General features: G+C 43.4%; 1 protein-coding gene across 1 annotated transcript in view; it reads right to left on the minus strand.

Moving 5' to 3' along the window:
- LOC109378330 (polycystin-1-like protein 2) overlaps positions 1-14,979 on the minus strand; it is a 76,351-nt gene that overhangs the window by 55,256 nt on the left and 6,116 nt on the right. The window contains 5 exon segments of the mRNA XM_019634757.1: positions 598-716; positions 718-1,009; positions 3,253-3,278; positions 3,280-3,471; positions 12,725-12,872. Coding sequence (XP_019490302.1) covers positions 598-716; positions 718-1,009; positions 3,253-3,278; positions 3,280-3,471; positions 12,725-12,872 — 777 coding nt within the window.

The following is a 14,979-nucleotide window of genomic DNA, read 5'->3' on the forward strand; positions in this document are numbered from 1 at the left end:
TCCCTGGCTGGTGCCAGCCAGTCTGGCCCCAGCCAGCCTGTTGCCTGTCTCTGTTCCAGCCAGCATCATGATAATTCCTCTCTTGTCCCTCTCTCTCCCACTCTTCAGTTTTTACCTCTCTCTCCCCTAAGGGCATGGACTGCAGTTTCCTGAACCACAGTCTCCTCTAGAAGTGATGGAACAAATCAAAATGCTCCTGCTATCTTTCAGTGGTTTTCAGTGGGAGTGGTTTTACTCCCCAGGGGACAGTTGGCAATGTCTGGAGACATTTTTCGTTGTCATGACTTAGGAGACTGGTGCTACTGGTATCTAGTGGGTAGAAGCCAGAGATGCTGTGAAACATCCTACAGTGTGCAGGACAGTCCCCACAACAAAGAATGATCCAGTCCCAAGCATCACAAGTGCCAAAGTTGAGAACCCCTGTGACTATAAGCTCTATGAGGGCAGATAATATCGGCCTCTTCATTATTTTGTGACTCAGGCTGGATGCTGTGAACCATGTTTGTGTCCAGGACACCCTGAAAACTGGCTGGCAGGACCCTGGACTCTTAAGTCAGGAAGGGAAGAGAAAGGAGGTTTGGAAGGGGAGCAACGAACCCCAAGTCCCTTCAAGAGGAACTGCCACATGGTAAATCCCAGATGGCCTCCTGAGGCTCTCTTCCTCATGGGAGAAGGATGCATTGCATCCTGCTACCTCAAAGGTCAGCTCCTCGGATGCCATGAACCACCGAGACGTTGACCAGTAGATCCTGTCCAAGCTCCAAGTAGTCTGAGGACCAGGAGGCCTGAAGCCCCAACAGAGGCTCCATGAAATTAACTGTGAAGTTTGTGGAGAATGCGGAGGTGGTGGTGTTGCTGGTAGCTCGGATCTCCAGGTGGTGCATGCCTGGGCCCATCCATTGCTGGGCTGCTCTGTCCAGGGTCAGGTTGTATGGGAGTGGACCCCTCTGAGTGGTGGACTCAACCAGGTTTGTGTTAACCGACAGCACAGTGTAAGTCACCTCTGTTCCTAAGTAGGCTAAGAACATTTAAGAATGTTGGTAAGGGGCCGGCCGAGTGGCGCGTTGGTTAGGAGTTGGCTTGGGAGTGCCAGCTCTGAGCAGTAGGGCCCCGGTTCGGATCCCACATGAGGGCCAGTGACGCTGTGCCTTCTATAGCTAAGATGGTGAACAATAGCTCGACCTGGAGCTGGGCTGCCGGGAGTCACTGGCGATGGCGTAGGCTGCGGTGGGGCTAGTTGGCAGCAGGCGTGAGCTTTTGTGAGCTGCTGTGAGCGGCTGGCAAGCGACTGCCTCACCTGGGAAGAACACAATGGTAATACCAACATGGGCCAGTGAAGCGATGTCCTCCACAACTAGACTGAAGAACAAAAGGACAGCAACTTGTCTGTTCCCCTCCCCCGACTACCCAACTTAAAAAAAAAAAAGAAAAGAATGTTGGTAAGAACCATGTAGTTGATTATACTGAGATAGTTCAGACTCAGACTCAAGCTCTGAAGTGAGATTATGGATATAGACATAGATATGGATACAGCTGTAAAGACATATGTAAGGATATACAGTGATGATCTCATAGTATCAGGTTCACGAATGATTTTTCTTTTTGGGTCCTCTCTTCTCATTTGTATATTCTAATGTATTTATACTATGCATATGTTACCCGTAAACTTAAAAGTTTATAATAAAAATATTAGAACATTTTGTTGACAGCGATATCCTTGCAGGGGAGGAAGCCTTAAAAGGAAGCATCTCTTGAGCGTATGGCTGATTTTTTTGCATGAGAATTAGCCTCAAGTCTTGTTTCAAGAGGAGCAACTGAAGCCATTTCCTTCCACTTCAATGGCTGACTGCCTGAAACCTTGTCCAACAGAACTGAGCTTGTTCACCTCGTGATGGGGCTCCCTTTCAGGTTGGGGCTGGTTTCCTAACTGGATGCTGAATATTGTGGTTGACCCTTGAACTATGATTTAAACCAACAAATTAGGATTCTTTCCAATAGAAACCAAGTGAGTGTGTTCCTTGTTTGAGTGATGATGGTGATGATGATGATAAAGATGATGATGATGATAGTGATGATGGTGATGATGACGGTGATGATGACGATGATGATGATGATGATGTGAGCCCTCTGGGAGCAGCAACCCTGACTTTCAGGTTTACTGCTGCCTTTCCCACACCTGCAAAGAGTATGTACTCAATTCTATTTGTAGAATGAGTAAATAAATAAATGAAGGAATTATTTTAAGTTTCCCCAGGTACCCACAGTAGCCATCTTCACCCAACAAGCACACCAGACAGAAAGGAGCCTCAAGTACTATATTAGAGCTCCAGTAAGTCACTGGTATGAGTGAGGCTCCAGGTGGTGTTGGATCATGTGAGGTCACGCCCTCACCTCCTCAGCTCTGTGCTTCACAGTTTATATCAACAGCCCTCTGTCCAGATCTCACCCTGGACCTGTGCCTTTAGGAAAGATGCTGCCTTGGGTAAGGATAGGTCTTAGTTGGGAGGGTCTCTATTGAGAGAAGGGGTGTTATTCAAAATGTTTAACACCTGAAACTGTGTGGGCACCAACCCAGTAGAATGGATGTTCTGATAAGTCAGAATGGGCACTGTGACCAATCAAAATAGATGCTGTGAACAATCAGAATGGACGCTGTGACCAATGAGAAATGTTGCTGTGATCAATCAGAATGGACACCTTGACTAATCAAAATGGACATGATGACCAATTAGAATGGCCTCTGTGACCAATCAGAAAAGAAACTGACCAATCAGAATAGACACCAGACATAACAGCTGCTATGGCTGTCGCTGTGCATGTAGCTGAATATCATCCTGACTTGGGGCATCATAACTGTGCCAGGCTAGTCAATGCTCAGGCCCAGCTGGTAGCATTCCCAGTCCTATTTGAATCCCTCCAACAAAGAGTGGATTAGCAGTTCAGTTCTTGCAATAGAACTATGGGCATGCAAGGAAGGGCCTTTGGAAGGCTGGGAGCTCTCACTAGCTTACTAGCCTTGTGACTGAACCTTTCCTCCATTTCTTCATCTGTAAAATGGAGATAATACTCTAATACTGGGTGGGCTAGTATATGTAAAGCACTTAGATCAGTTCTTGGCACACAGGAGATGCTAAATAAATGCATAGTAAAAAACTAACTTGATAAGTGATTGCTGTTAGTATTTATTAAAGCCTGGAATAGATTTGGGGGAAATCGAGGTTGCCTTGACCTTGGCCATTTCTGCGGACTCACCTCCATCGAGCTCCACCTGAATCCACAAAGACAGCCCAGCAGAGAGGGCTGCCTCCTGACTTGACCAGGCTGGAGCACCCAGTCACACTGAGCCTCTCCATCTTGTCTTGCATCGTCACTTGCTTCTGAGCTGTCACATGCCACTCGCTGGTTGTGCACCCGGCAAACACAGTGAATTCCCCAAGGGTTGTGAACTGATGGATGATGTTGCTGGACAAACTGCTAGAAACAGAAATGTTACCAGAGTTGAGAACATGCAAATGTGCATTCACACATGTGTGCACAGGTGCAGTACCCACCTCACACCCTTTCTGCTCTGTAAAGATAAAAGATGAAGATAAAGATGCTACATAACCAAGCTCTCAGTGTTCTCAAACGTTACATTGAGACGTTCTAGAGCAGGTGAGAGTGGAAGAAATAGCACTGACCAACCAGGATGATGAATATTGGGTTGCAAGTCCATTTTCTGCCATTTATTCCCTCTGTGGTTCATAGACCCCCTGTCTGGGTCTTCTTGCTTCATCTGTAAAGTACTATGCCCCAACCTACCTTTCTGAGCCTTATTTCCCCATCTGTAAAATGGGGTCAGACTCCAAACATATCAAAGTTATGGGTTTGTTTTGCTTCTCATTTTCTCAAGGGGATTAATTAAAAATCTCTAACATGGCCTGCAAAGATGCACATGACCTTCCGTCCTGACCTCCTCTCTGTCTCCTGTCACACTCCGCTAACTATGTGTTCATCGAGACCTTGTTTTTCAGTTCCTAGAACATGCCACCTCTTGCCTGCCTCAAGGCCTGCAATTGCGCTGATCTTTGCTGGGAAGGCCCTTGCTCATCTCTTTGTTCACAGTGAAGCTCCTCCTTTCGTTCCCAGCTTAAGCATTACCTCCTCAGGGAAGCCTTCCTTAGCTTCCCTTTACTGCCATAGCTTTGCTGCTGCTCCTAGGTGACACTCATCCCTTGTGTGCTTGCTTATTCGCTGTAAATCTTCCTGTTAGGCTGTCAGCACAGTCAGTGTCTGTCTAGTTCTCTGTTACATACCTGGCACCTAGCACAGAGCCTAGCACATAGCTAGTGCTTGAGAAATAGTTGACAAATGAACATATTTGTGAAAAAGCTTAGGAAACAGTAACTTCCTTCTTGATGCCAGCCAAGATGGAGTAAGCCCACCCTATCCTGTTTCTTCCATTGATTACAACTAAAGCCTTGGACAGAATTACAAAATAAACTGCCTGAGAACTCTGAAAAAGAAACAGTGGTAGACAGATTGGGGAGGAAAGTCAAAACTTTAAGAATGACCCATAAAGATGGGAGTTTCCTGTTTTGTGTGTTTAAGAAAAAAAAAGAATAGAAAAGAAAAAAACACCCAAAAAACCTCTATCTCTTGGCTTTGTCCTTAGGGTAGCCTGAGTCATAGAATTGCACACTGAGTGAAAAAAACAAAAACCCCAAGAGAAATCCTCTCTGTTTAGCCAGAGAACCGGAAAAAGGATGCAGTGAGCCTGAGAGTAGAGAGGAAGTACCTGTTTTTGTTTTGTGCTGTTTCTCTTTCTTTTTCTCCTGGCTGTGCCTCAGACTTCTCTCTCTGCACTGACTGCAAGAGAAAACTCATCTTTCTAAACAAAGGAACCATGAAAAAGGACCTGTGGGACTTGGTGATTGTGGGGAAAAGTCTGACAAGGAGAGATCTAGAGATTAGGATTCCCTAATTCTATGTATGACCCTGAATAAATCATGAGCTCACTCACAAACTATGCATGTGCAGAACAGACCCAAAGAAACATAGCAAAGGCTTTGTGAATGTAACCAACAGAAACCAACTCCCTGAGTGGGGCATGAGTGGAGCAACCAAAACAGCTTTGAAAACTGAACTGACATGGGAACCACCACTCAGAAGGCAAGTCAGAATGTGTGGCCTGAACCTAACTGGATTGGTTGCTGGCTAAAACAAAACAAACAAACAAACAAAAATCAGCATTTTTTCTAGAGGATTTTAACAGGACCCAGTCTCAGAACCTACTATTCGAAATATCTAGAATACAAACCAAAATTGCTTGCTATTCAAAGAATTAGGAAAATGTAATCAGATTTCAAGGGAAAATATAATCAGTAGATGTAAGTTCTGAGATGACTCAGATGTAGGAAATGTAGGAATTATCAGACAAAGACTTTTAATCAGCTATTATAACCATGCTCCATGGGGTAAAAATAAATGCTCTTGAAATGAATGAGGAGATAGACATTCTTAGCAGAGAAACAAACTATAAAGAAGAACCAAATGGAAAAATTTTAGAAATGGAAAACACAATATCTGAAATAAAAAATTCACTGAATGAGTACAATAGCAGAATAGAGATGATAGAGGGAAAGATAGAGGAAGAGAAATTATTCAATCTGAAGAACACAGAGAAAATGCATTAATTTTTTTTTTTTTTAGTGATCAGGGCATCATCAATCTGTGCAATAATATCAAAATGGAAAACATTTGTGTCATTGGAGCACCAGTGAGAAGAAAGAGATTGGTGTAAAAAAATATACTTGAAGGAAAAAACTTCCCAAATTGGGCAAAACAAAGGATTCAGGAAGATCTGTGAATGCCCAAAAGGAAAAAAAAAAAATTAAAGAAAACCATGCCCACACAAATAACAAAGAGAGAGAAAAAGATCTTGAAATCAGTCTGAAAACAATGACACAATACATATAGAGAAAATGTTGATCTGAATGACTGTAGATTTCTCCTCAGAAACCATGGAGGCCAGGAGACAGTGAATGACGTCTCTCAAGTGTTGAAAGAAAAGAACTGTTAACACATAATTCTATATCCAGCAAAAATATCCTCCAGGAATGAAAGCAAGATAAAGACATTCAGGAATAAAGAAATTCTCTCAGAGAGTTTGTTGCCAGAAAAATCTACACTAAAAGAAACGCCAAAGAAGTTTTTCCAACTGAAGGGAAATTATACCAGAAGGAAACTTGAAAATTTAGGAATGAATGGAGAACACAAGAAATGGTGAATAGCTTGGTAAATGTAGAGTATTTTCCTCCTCTTAAGTTCGTTAAAGTACGTGTGATTGTTGAGAGGGGTTTTCAATGTATGTAGATGTCTTACATATGACGATTATAATATAAAGATAGGCAGGCAAAGGGACCTATATGCTAATAAGGCTTCAACATTTTACCTGAAGTGATAAAATATTAACTCTAAGTAGACTCTGAAAGGTTAGATACTCATATGTATACTGAAATCCCCAGAGCAACTATTTAAAAATAATAGAAAGAGATATAACCCAAAAAGCCAAAAAGATAAAGTGAAAATGGAACATGAAAAATATTCAAATAACCCAAAAGAAATCAAGGAAGGAGAGGAACAGCAGGGAAGGGGTCTGGTACACAGAGGGGGCAAACATAAAACAAATAACAAAATAATAGACCTAAATCTAACTATATTAATAAATACATTAATTGTAAATGGTCTAAACACACCAATTGTGCTATATGGGATATGAAAAAACCAAGACTCAACCATATACAAGAAGCCCATTTTGAATACAATGATGTAGATAGATTAAAAGTAAAAGGATGCAAGAAAGATCTACCAGCCAACACTAATCAAAAGAATGCTGGGTTGGCCATTGTTAATATCAAATCATGGAGATTCTAGAACAAGAAAACGCTAGCTCTTTATGGATACATTAAGGATGATTTTGAATAGCAAAATCCAGTTTGTCTTTCAGTGACCTGGCTGGAAAAAGTAATTTGTTCTGTTCTTTGAGCTATGGTGCCAACTGAAATTACCCAGGACTAAAAAGCAGAGAAATGGATTTTTTTCTGATTTCTCTCCCAGTGATCTCACCCAAGGGAGAAGACCACAAAGTGGTTTTAGAAACTGCTTCCAGCAAAGGGTAGATATGCTCAGAGTACAAAGAGATGGAGACAGCAGCTTAAAAAATCATGCTATGATCCTGTGACCCAGCAATACCATGCTTACAGAAATATGCACATATATGTACCAAAAGACATGCACTAAAATGTTCACGGCTTCACAATTTATAATACCCCAAGTGGTATTATAGCAGTAGAATGGATAAGTAAATTGAGGTATATTCACACAATATTATATAGCAATAAGAAAAAAGAAATCACAACTATACACAACAGTGTGGATAAATCTCAAAAACGCAACAGAAGTCAGACACAAAAGAGAATATACTCCATGATTCCATTTTTATAAGCTTCAAACACAGGTCACAATATTCGATGATGTTAGAAATCTGTAGGGGCCGGCTGAGTGGCTCAGTTGGTTAAGAGCTCGCTCAAGAGTTTGAGCTCTGAGCAACAGTGGTTCGAGTCAGCCCGAGCTGAGCAGCAGGGATGCCGGTTTGATTCCCAGCCCGAGCTGAGCTGCCAACAGGTGGCAAAAAAAAAAAAAAAAAAAAAAAAGAAAAAAAAAGAAATCTGTATCCTTGGGGGCCATGGGGGGATTTCTGGGAGGCTGGTCATGTTTTGTTTCTTGATCTGGGTACTGGTTACATGGGTGTGTTCATTGTGTAAAATTTAGTTGAGCTGTATCTTTTTGTGCACTTTTTGCACATGTATTATGCTTTAATAAAAAGTTTAAAAGTTGGTTTAAGACTCTCAACTCACTGAAATTTGTACACACTGCTTTGATATTTGACATTAATGGAATGCAGCCTTCATTTGAAAAGAAAGCGGAGAAGAAAGCTCACATTTTTGGTCTTTGCTCATCATGTCCAGTTGTTAACAGCACCATAATCTGTCATTTTGTTTATTTCACTCACAAATCACCTGCCTGCTTGGTAGATGGAGCCATCTGACCACGTTGGGCAGTGTGGTGGAATGGAAAGGATAGGAAAGTGGAAACGAGATGTCCTAGGGCTCCTTGGGTTACCTGCCTAACCTGATGACTGAGTGAACCTGTCAGCCTCAGTGCCCTTATCCATAAAATGAGGTGAGAACCATTCCTGGCCGGGTTGTTGTCAGGCTTAAATGAGACCACCGTGGCTCAGTAAGTATCTGGCATGTAGTAGTCTCTCTCAAACATTGTAGCTTTTTGTATAATAACAGGATGACATATATGCACTTAGCCTGTTAAAATAAAAGTAGTGTGTACTTTTATGTAACATTAACATGATAGTAACAATTACCCATTGTTTTAGAATCAGTTCTGCACCAGTTATTTTCTTCTTTGTAATCCCATTTACTCCTTAAAATTACTGAGTATTAGTAACAATCACAGTATGAATAATCACAGATCATGTAACTCCGTGGTCTAAAGATTCTTGTAAATCCTCTGTAGTGGATGTCTTGGGGGTGTCACCCAGATTCTACCATTCAAGACCTAGGCCTGTAACCCCCCAGCATCCTGGTGTGATAGCAGCTGAGAGCTCACAGCCAGGTCCATCTCCAGGAATTCGCCAGACCCAAAGGGAGCCGCCTCTCCCAAGGTGACATCCCGTCCCCAGGGATATCCTGCATCCAGTGGCTGCTCAATGCCAGGGTACAAATGTCCTGCTCTCTTGACTCAGTTCAAGACATGTCTCTTTCCAGAGCTCTCTGAGCTGCTGTTGCATCCCAGTCCAACTTCTCCTGCTGCCCCATTTTAGTACACCCAGGAAACCCCCTGCACCCCAAGTCAGAGCCTGTTTCCTGGTACGTAACCTGCATACTTGCCTGAAAACAATCTCTGTAAACTGGCTGGCATTCAGGCTCTTCGTCACCAGACCCCTTTTGAGTTTTCCAGCACTATCTTTCCTTTTTCCCGCATACCCCTGAGCTCCCAGTGTAGTGAGGTGCTCACAGTTACCTGGGGATGCCACGCTTCTCCACATCCATGACTTCCCTGTCTGTACATGCTCTGCTCCTGCCTCGTATTTCTGGTACCTGGCGAAGGACTTCAGCTCTACAATCTTTTCTGACCCTCATCTTCCACAGAGTTCTTTCTTATGCGCCTCCCAATGGCCTGTGTACGTCTAGGTCACTGTAAGGCTTGCACTGTCTTGTGAAGGATCGATTTCCAGGGAAGTCCCCCTCCAGACAGCTGTGTGAAGGCAGAGGTGACTCTGAATACTGAAGAATAATGGCAATTCCCGGATATGTCTGTAGGTGGCGCTGAGTTACCTAACGCTGGTCTGAGACAAATTTCTCCTTATGCAGATTGTTCCATAAGGCCCCTAATACAATCTCAGAAATGTAGAAAGCTTTCCACGGCAGAGAAACAAAGCAGCTTGCCTCGCAAATGTACACAAGACATGGGGCGTGCAAGGCAAGAAGGAGCTTCTGAAGAAGAAATCCTTTGACTTGGATTATGCAGTTTCTGTTGGAGGTTGGATTCTCCCCATCAGCTCATGTTATTTAACTATTGGGTTGTCGAAAAAGTCATGACGCATTTTTGCAACGAAAACCAGAAAAAATACATCATGACTTTTCCGACAACCCAATACAATGGAGATGGATCGTCCAATGTAGGTCTTAGCCTAACCCGGCGTTAAGCTGAAGTACAAGTCTGTACAGATACATTAAAGAAAAGCACAGCGCTGTGCACATAAAGTATGTGACCTCTGTGTACTTAAAATTCATGCCATTTTTCATATTGTAAATTGGGTGCTGAGGCTGCTAAGGCCGATTAGAAAGCATTAGAAATATATCTCCCAATGTTAATAAAAATGATAGAAGGTGGGTGGGTGGGTGGGTAGTTTCAAGGTCTAACCAGTCTTTAAAGGAGAAGAAATTGGACTATTCAGGTGGGGTGATGGTAGAGGGTGTCGCCATCTATTTCTTTTGAAAGAGAAAAATAAATGCCAGCCCCTTTTCGCTTAGAGCTAATGTGAAAAGCATTGCTCATCATTGTTTCTCTTAGATTATGGAAAAAATGTAATCACACAGAGAATGCCAGAGAGTAATACGATGAGCACCCTTGAACTCACCGTGCAGAGTTGACGAATACTGCATTTTGTCCCATTTGCTCCAGTTTTTCGCTACTGTTTGTTTATTACTGGCAGGTCTTTGAGCAATGAAGGTCTTAGCAGGGCTACATACTGACAGTTTTGACTTATGTCGAATTCAAGTTCTATAAAATTGGGGGGCTTAAAGATTGTGTGACCTGGCATTTGTTGTTTACTTGATGAAATGGTAGCAAATGGGAAGAAACCTGTAGAACAATGCCAGAGGTATTTGTATTACTTAAACATTTTTCCCCCCCTAAGCGTCTTTGCAGGTAAGTTCTCATTTTACTCCAATCAAAGCAGCCATCATTAAAAATGTGATTAGGAAGGAAATGGAAGCCCAAGACCAGGGTTTGTCTCAGGGACCTACATCATGTTAGCAGCAGTGGGGATAAGAGCCCCAGCCTCTGGATACCGTTTTGGTTGGCACAATGCCTAAAAGCTCAGAGGACTGCTGAGTTTGAGACCTGCACTCACTGGGGCAGATTTGGGCTGAGGACAGGGCTGGCTCCTTCTTTGCTCCCTCCACCCGGGGTTTTGGGGAATGCTGGGCTCTCATGGGGCTAGATTCAGCGTCTTTAGCTCTCACAGGGTAAAACCAGAGATGTTTTGGGGTTAGGAGAGGGGTTCATGGGCCTCTATGATTTCCCTGGGGACCCATGTTGAACTGGGGGTTTCTGTAAGGAGCCCCAGAACCCAAAAAGGACCTGGGTTTTCTGAAACAGTCTGGGGCACCCTCCTGCTGGGGCACCCAGCAGAGCAGAATGGAGCTTATCCAAGGCCCAGGTAGGACTTTGAAACATTATGACTTGGATTCAGCTGCTGTCATTCTGGGGACGTAACTGTTCCCTGGAGGATATGGGGTACAGTGCTCTCAGGCCCCAGTGCCGTGTGCTGTGTATCCACCGGGGGCCTAACATCCTGAGCTTTGTTCAATGCCAGAGTCCTGGCTTGCCTCACTGTGCTGCCACTTACTAGCTACATGGCTTAGGCAATGCCACCTGTACTTGTAGAATTAGTATGAGCCACATGTGTAATTTAAAATTTTTTAATAGCCACATTGAAAAAAGTAAAAAACAGGTGAAATTAATTTTAATAATTTATTTTCTTTAAATGGATGTATCCAAAATACATTTTAATGTGTAATCAATATAAAAAAAATTATTACTGTGGGCCGGCTCTGAGTGGCATGTTGGTTAGGAGTTGGCTTTGGACGCCAGCTCTGAGCAGCAGGGCCCCGGTTTGGATCCCACATGAAGGCCAGTGACGCTGTGCCTTCTACAGCTAAGATGATGAACAACAGCTCGACCTGGAGCTGGACTGCCGTGAGTCGCCAGCAATGGCTAGGCTGCAGTGGGGCTGGCCGACGGCTGGTGTGAGCTTTCATGAGCTGGCGTGAGTCACCGTGAGTGGCTGTCCAATGGTTGGCGAGCAACTGCCTTACCTGGGAAGAGTGCAATGATAGTACCAACATGGGCCAGTGAAGTGATGTCCTCCACAACTAGACTGAAGAACAAAAGGGCAACAACTTGTCTATTCCCCTTCCCCTATTCCCCAACGCTGTTCCCATCCCCCCAATTCCCCAATAAAATCTTAAAAAAAAAAATTATTACTGAGACATTTTACATTCTTTTTTGGGGGCAAGGGGGAACTAAGTCTTCAAAATGTATTTTATGTTTACAGCATATCTTAGTTGAAAACAGCCACATTTCAAGTGTTCCAGCTCATGTGATGAGTGGCTGTTACATTAGATGGCATAACTCTAGCTCATAGGGTTGTTGTGAGAATTAAGTGAGATTATACATGAAAGTTGCTTGGCTGGACTATTATTAATATTGCTATTATTTTTTTATTATTATTCTTACCAACAAAAAGCATTCCCACACCCAGGGGAGCATCTTATTCACTCTATTACCGACTCCTCGAACAGTGACCCGGGAGAGATTCTACACAAAGCCAAATGGAAAGGACCCAGTCTCCATGACTGTTCACGTGGCCTCCATAATGAGAAACCTGAGTACCCGTTCCTCCCATTCCTGTATCTATGCCCCTTTGTACAGGGGCTCTGCCGTTCCTTCCATCAACAGGTGGAGTCTATTTCTCCACCCGTTGAGTCTGGGGTTGGCCGTGAAACGTGCTTTAGCCAATGGGTCATTAGAAAGTGTGCCACCAGTAGAGATTTGAAATATGCTTGCACATTGGGCCTGGCTCTCACTCCCTGCTAGAAACCCTCCTGCCACCACACAAGCATGCCGAGGCTAGCCTGTTGGGTGACGAGCAACACATGCCCCTAGCCCACATCCTGCTGACCACCGGACCTGTGAGTGAGGCCTTCCTAGGCCATCCAGTCCCAGCTGAGCCAGCCCAGATATTTGAAAAGCCACCTAGCTAATCCGAAGAGCCATGTGAAATAATAAATACTGTAAGCCACTAAGTTTTAGGATGCTTTGTTAATGCAGCAAAACTTCACTGACACATCCTGACTCAAGGCTTAGAGATTCCTCTTACCTGGGGGGATAGTAAGGCTCCAAAGTGTGGCCATCTCCCGTACTAATTATACAAGACAGGTTTCCAATATAGGGAGAGAGGAGTCACGTCAGGGAAATGGTGACATTGTCAAAGATGAAACTCTCATCGGAGACCGTCCGCTGCAGTCCTGCAGATGAAAACACAAAAGGCTATATGCCATTGTGAAGCAAAATGACATGTTTCTGTTTAAAACCAACTCTTTTATCTACCTGTCCTTCATCTTTACGTATGGGGCTTTTAAAGTTTTCTAAATTTAATTTTTACTTTTTAAAGGTCTTTTACATTTTATTTTTTATTCTTAGGTAATACATGACCAAGATATAGAATTTGAAATGTATAAAAGGGTATACGGTGAAAAGAAGGCTCCCTGCTTCACTGCCGCACCTCAGCCCCCCAGAGGCAACTATTGTTATCAGCATCCTGAGTCATCTTCCAGAGATAGCTCCGCATTCACATGCACGTATGTACTTTTCTATTTATACAAATGGTGCACACTATATCTATTATTTGGCACCTTCCTTTTTTTTTTTTACTTAGTATATCTTGGAGATAGTTCTATATAAATTCAGTTAGAGCTGCCTTGTTCTTTTTAATAGCTGCACAATGTAGCATAATTTATTTAACCAGGATTCTATTGATTGTCCAAATGTATTTTATAATGTTTAAAAAGACAAAGCACCTTTAAGAAAATCTACTTGGCGAAGGTGGCCAATGAATCATTGTAAGTCATCCAGTGCACATTAAATTTTACAAAACCTTGAGCTTCAAAAATTGACGTGGAGGATGGGGTGAGAGGTAGAATTTGCTGGGTCTTCACACAGCTCTGGGCTAATTGGTGAAGCATAATTTTTCGGTTTCTGAGAACAAATGAGAAGGGAAAATGTATAAGACGCTGAAGGTAAATGAAAAGGACTTTCTTGAGCTAGTCAGAAAGCCATTGAGGTCCTGATTCACAGCTACCTGAGGAAAGTCAGCAGGGACTTAGGCCCCTCTGGGCATACTGGGGGAGCAGAGGGCTGGGGGGAGGATGGACTGCTGGATAAAGTCCCTTCACAAATCGGAAACTCATTGTGATCGGAACACACTGATTCACAAGGTAACAGCATATCTGAAATCAAATTTGGGGCCAAAATTTGGCCCGTGTGATTGCCCAACCCAACTCACCCCCGGCCCCTAAGGTACACATTTGTCCAATGACAGCAGCGCTGGGACTGGCAGATCTCCAAAGGGCACTCTTTGTCCATTAGCAAAACCACCAGGTGGGAAGCGCTGCCAAAATACGTGGCCTCCTCTTCCCAGAAAACAGACTTGAGACACCTCGCTCACTCTTATTCCACTCAAGCATGTCCAGCAAACTCATGGTGCTCGTAAAACTCGTCCTCCATGCCACCCTCCCCTCCTGTACCCTCTCGTCTGGGTGGTCCTTTTTTCTCCTATACCCATGGACCCTCTTCTCCTGGGTGGATGAAAAAGGGGCCACATATTAACCTGACAAGCTCAGGAGACTGAAAATAACCACATAAGATGTTGTCAGCATAAAAAAATATTCATAACCAAGTGGGCCATGGAGGGAAGTCATATCTTTAGCTTCCTTCATAAAGTTAATCTGCCTTTTCAGTGGGTCTGTCTGTTGTCTTTTTGCACCTAAGATAACATCTTTGGAATGTCAGTAATCCCTTTTCCAGACCAGAGCTGGAAACTGCAAAATTCTTCATTATTATGTTTGTCTCCTGATTACCATCTCTATGTGCTGTAAAGAGCGAACTGTTAGCTATCCTGCACCCGCCTGTGTAAAAGAAGTACCTGTCTCCCCAATTTACTTTTATCCAATCCCAGAGATTTCCCCCTGTTTGCTTTCCCCCACCCCCTTAATCTATCACCAATGGATTTCATGTAACCTTCCTCCTTTGATTTTATGTATAAAATAAGTTGCAAACCACCATTTCGCGTGGCATTTTCTCAACCCCGTTGAGATTTTGCTTCCCGGCAATTGTCGTCAGTTTGGCTCAAATAAACTCCTATTAAGTTTTCTCTTAGACTTGATGTTTTTTGTTAACACCTGGATGGCCCCAGGGGAACCCAACATTCCCTGACTCATCTTTTCCCTTCAGAGCTCCCTGCAACATTACGCACGCCCTCAATAGCAGTTGCTGTGCTGGCCAATTAATGTGTTGGACAATGGCATAATCTAGTTTCACAGCCATAGAGGAAATTGGTGCTTTTATATGCTGTTA

The sequence above is a fragment of the Hipposideros armiger genome, unplaced genomic scaffold (assembly GCF_001890085.2).
Source record: "Hipposideros armiger isolate ML-2016 unplaced genomic scaffold, ASM189008v1 scaffold_19, whole genome shotgun sequence".
Classification (NCBI taxonomy): domain Eukaryota; kingdom Metazoa; phylum Chordata; class Mammalia; order Chiroptera; family Hipposideridae; genus Hipposideros; species Hipposideros armiger.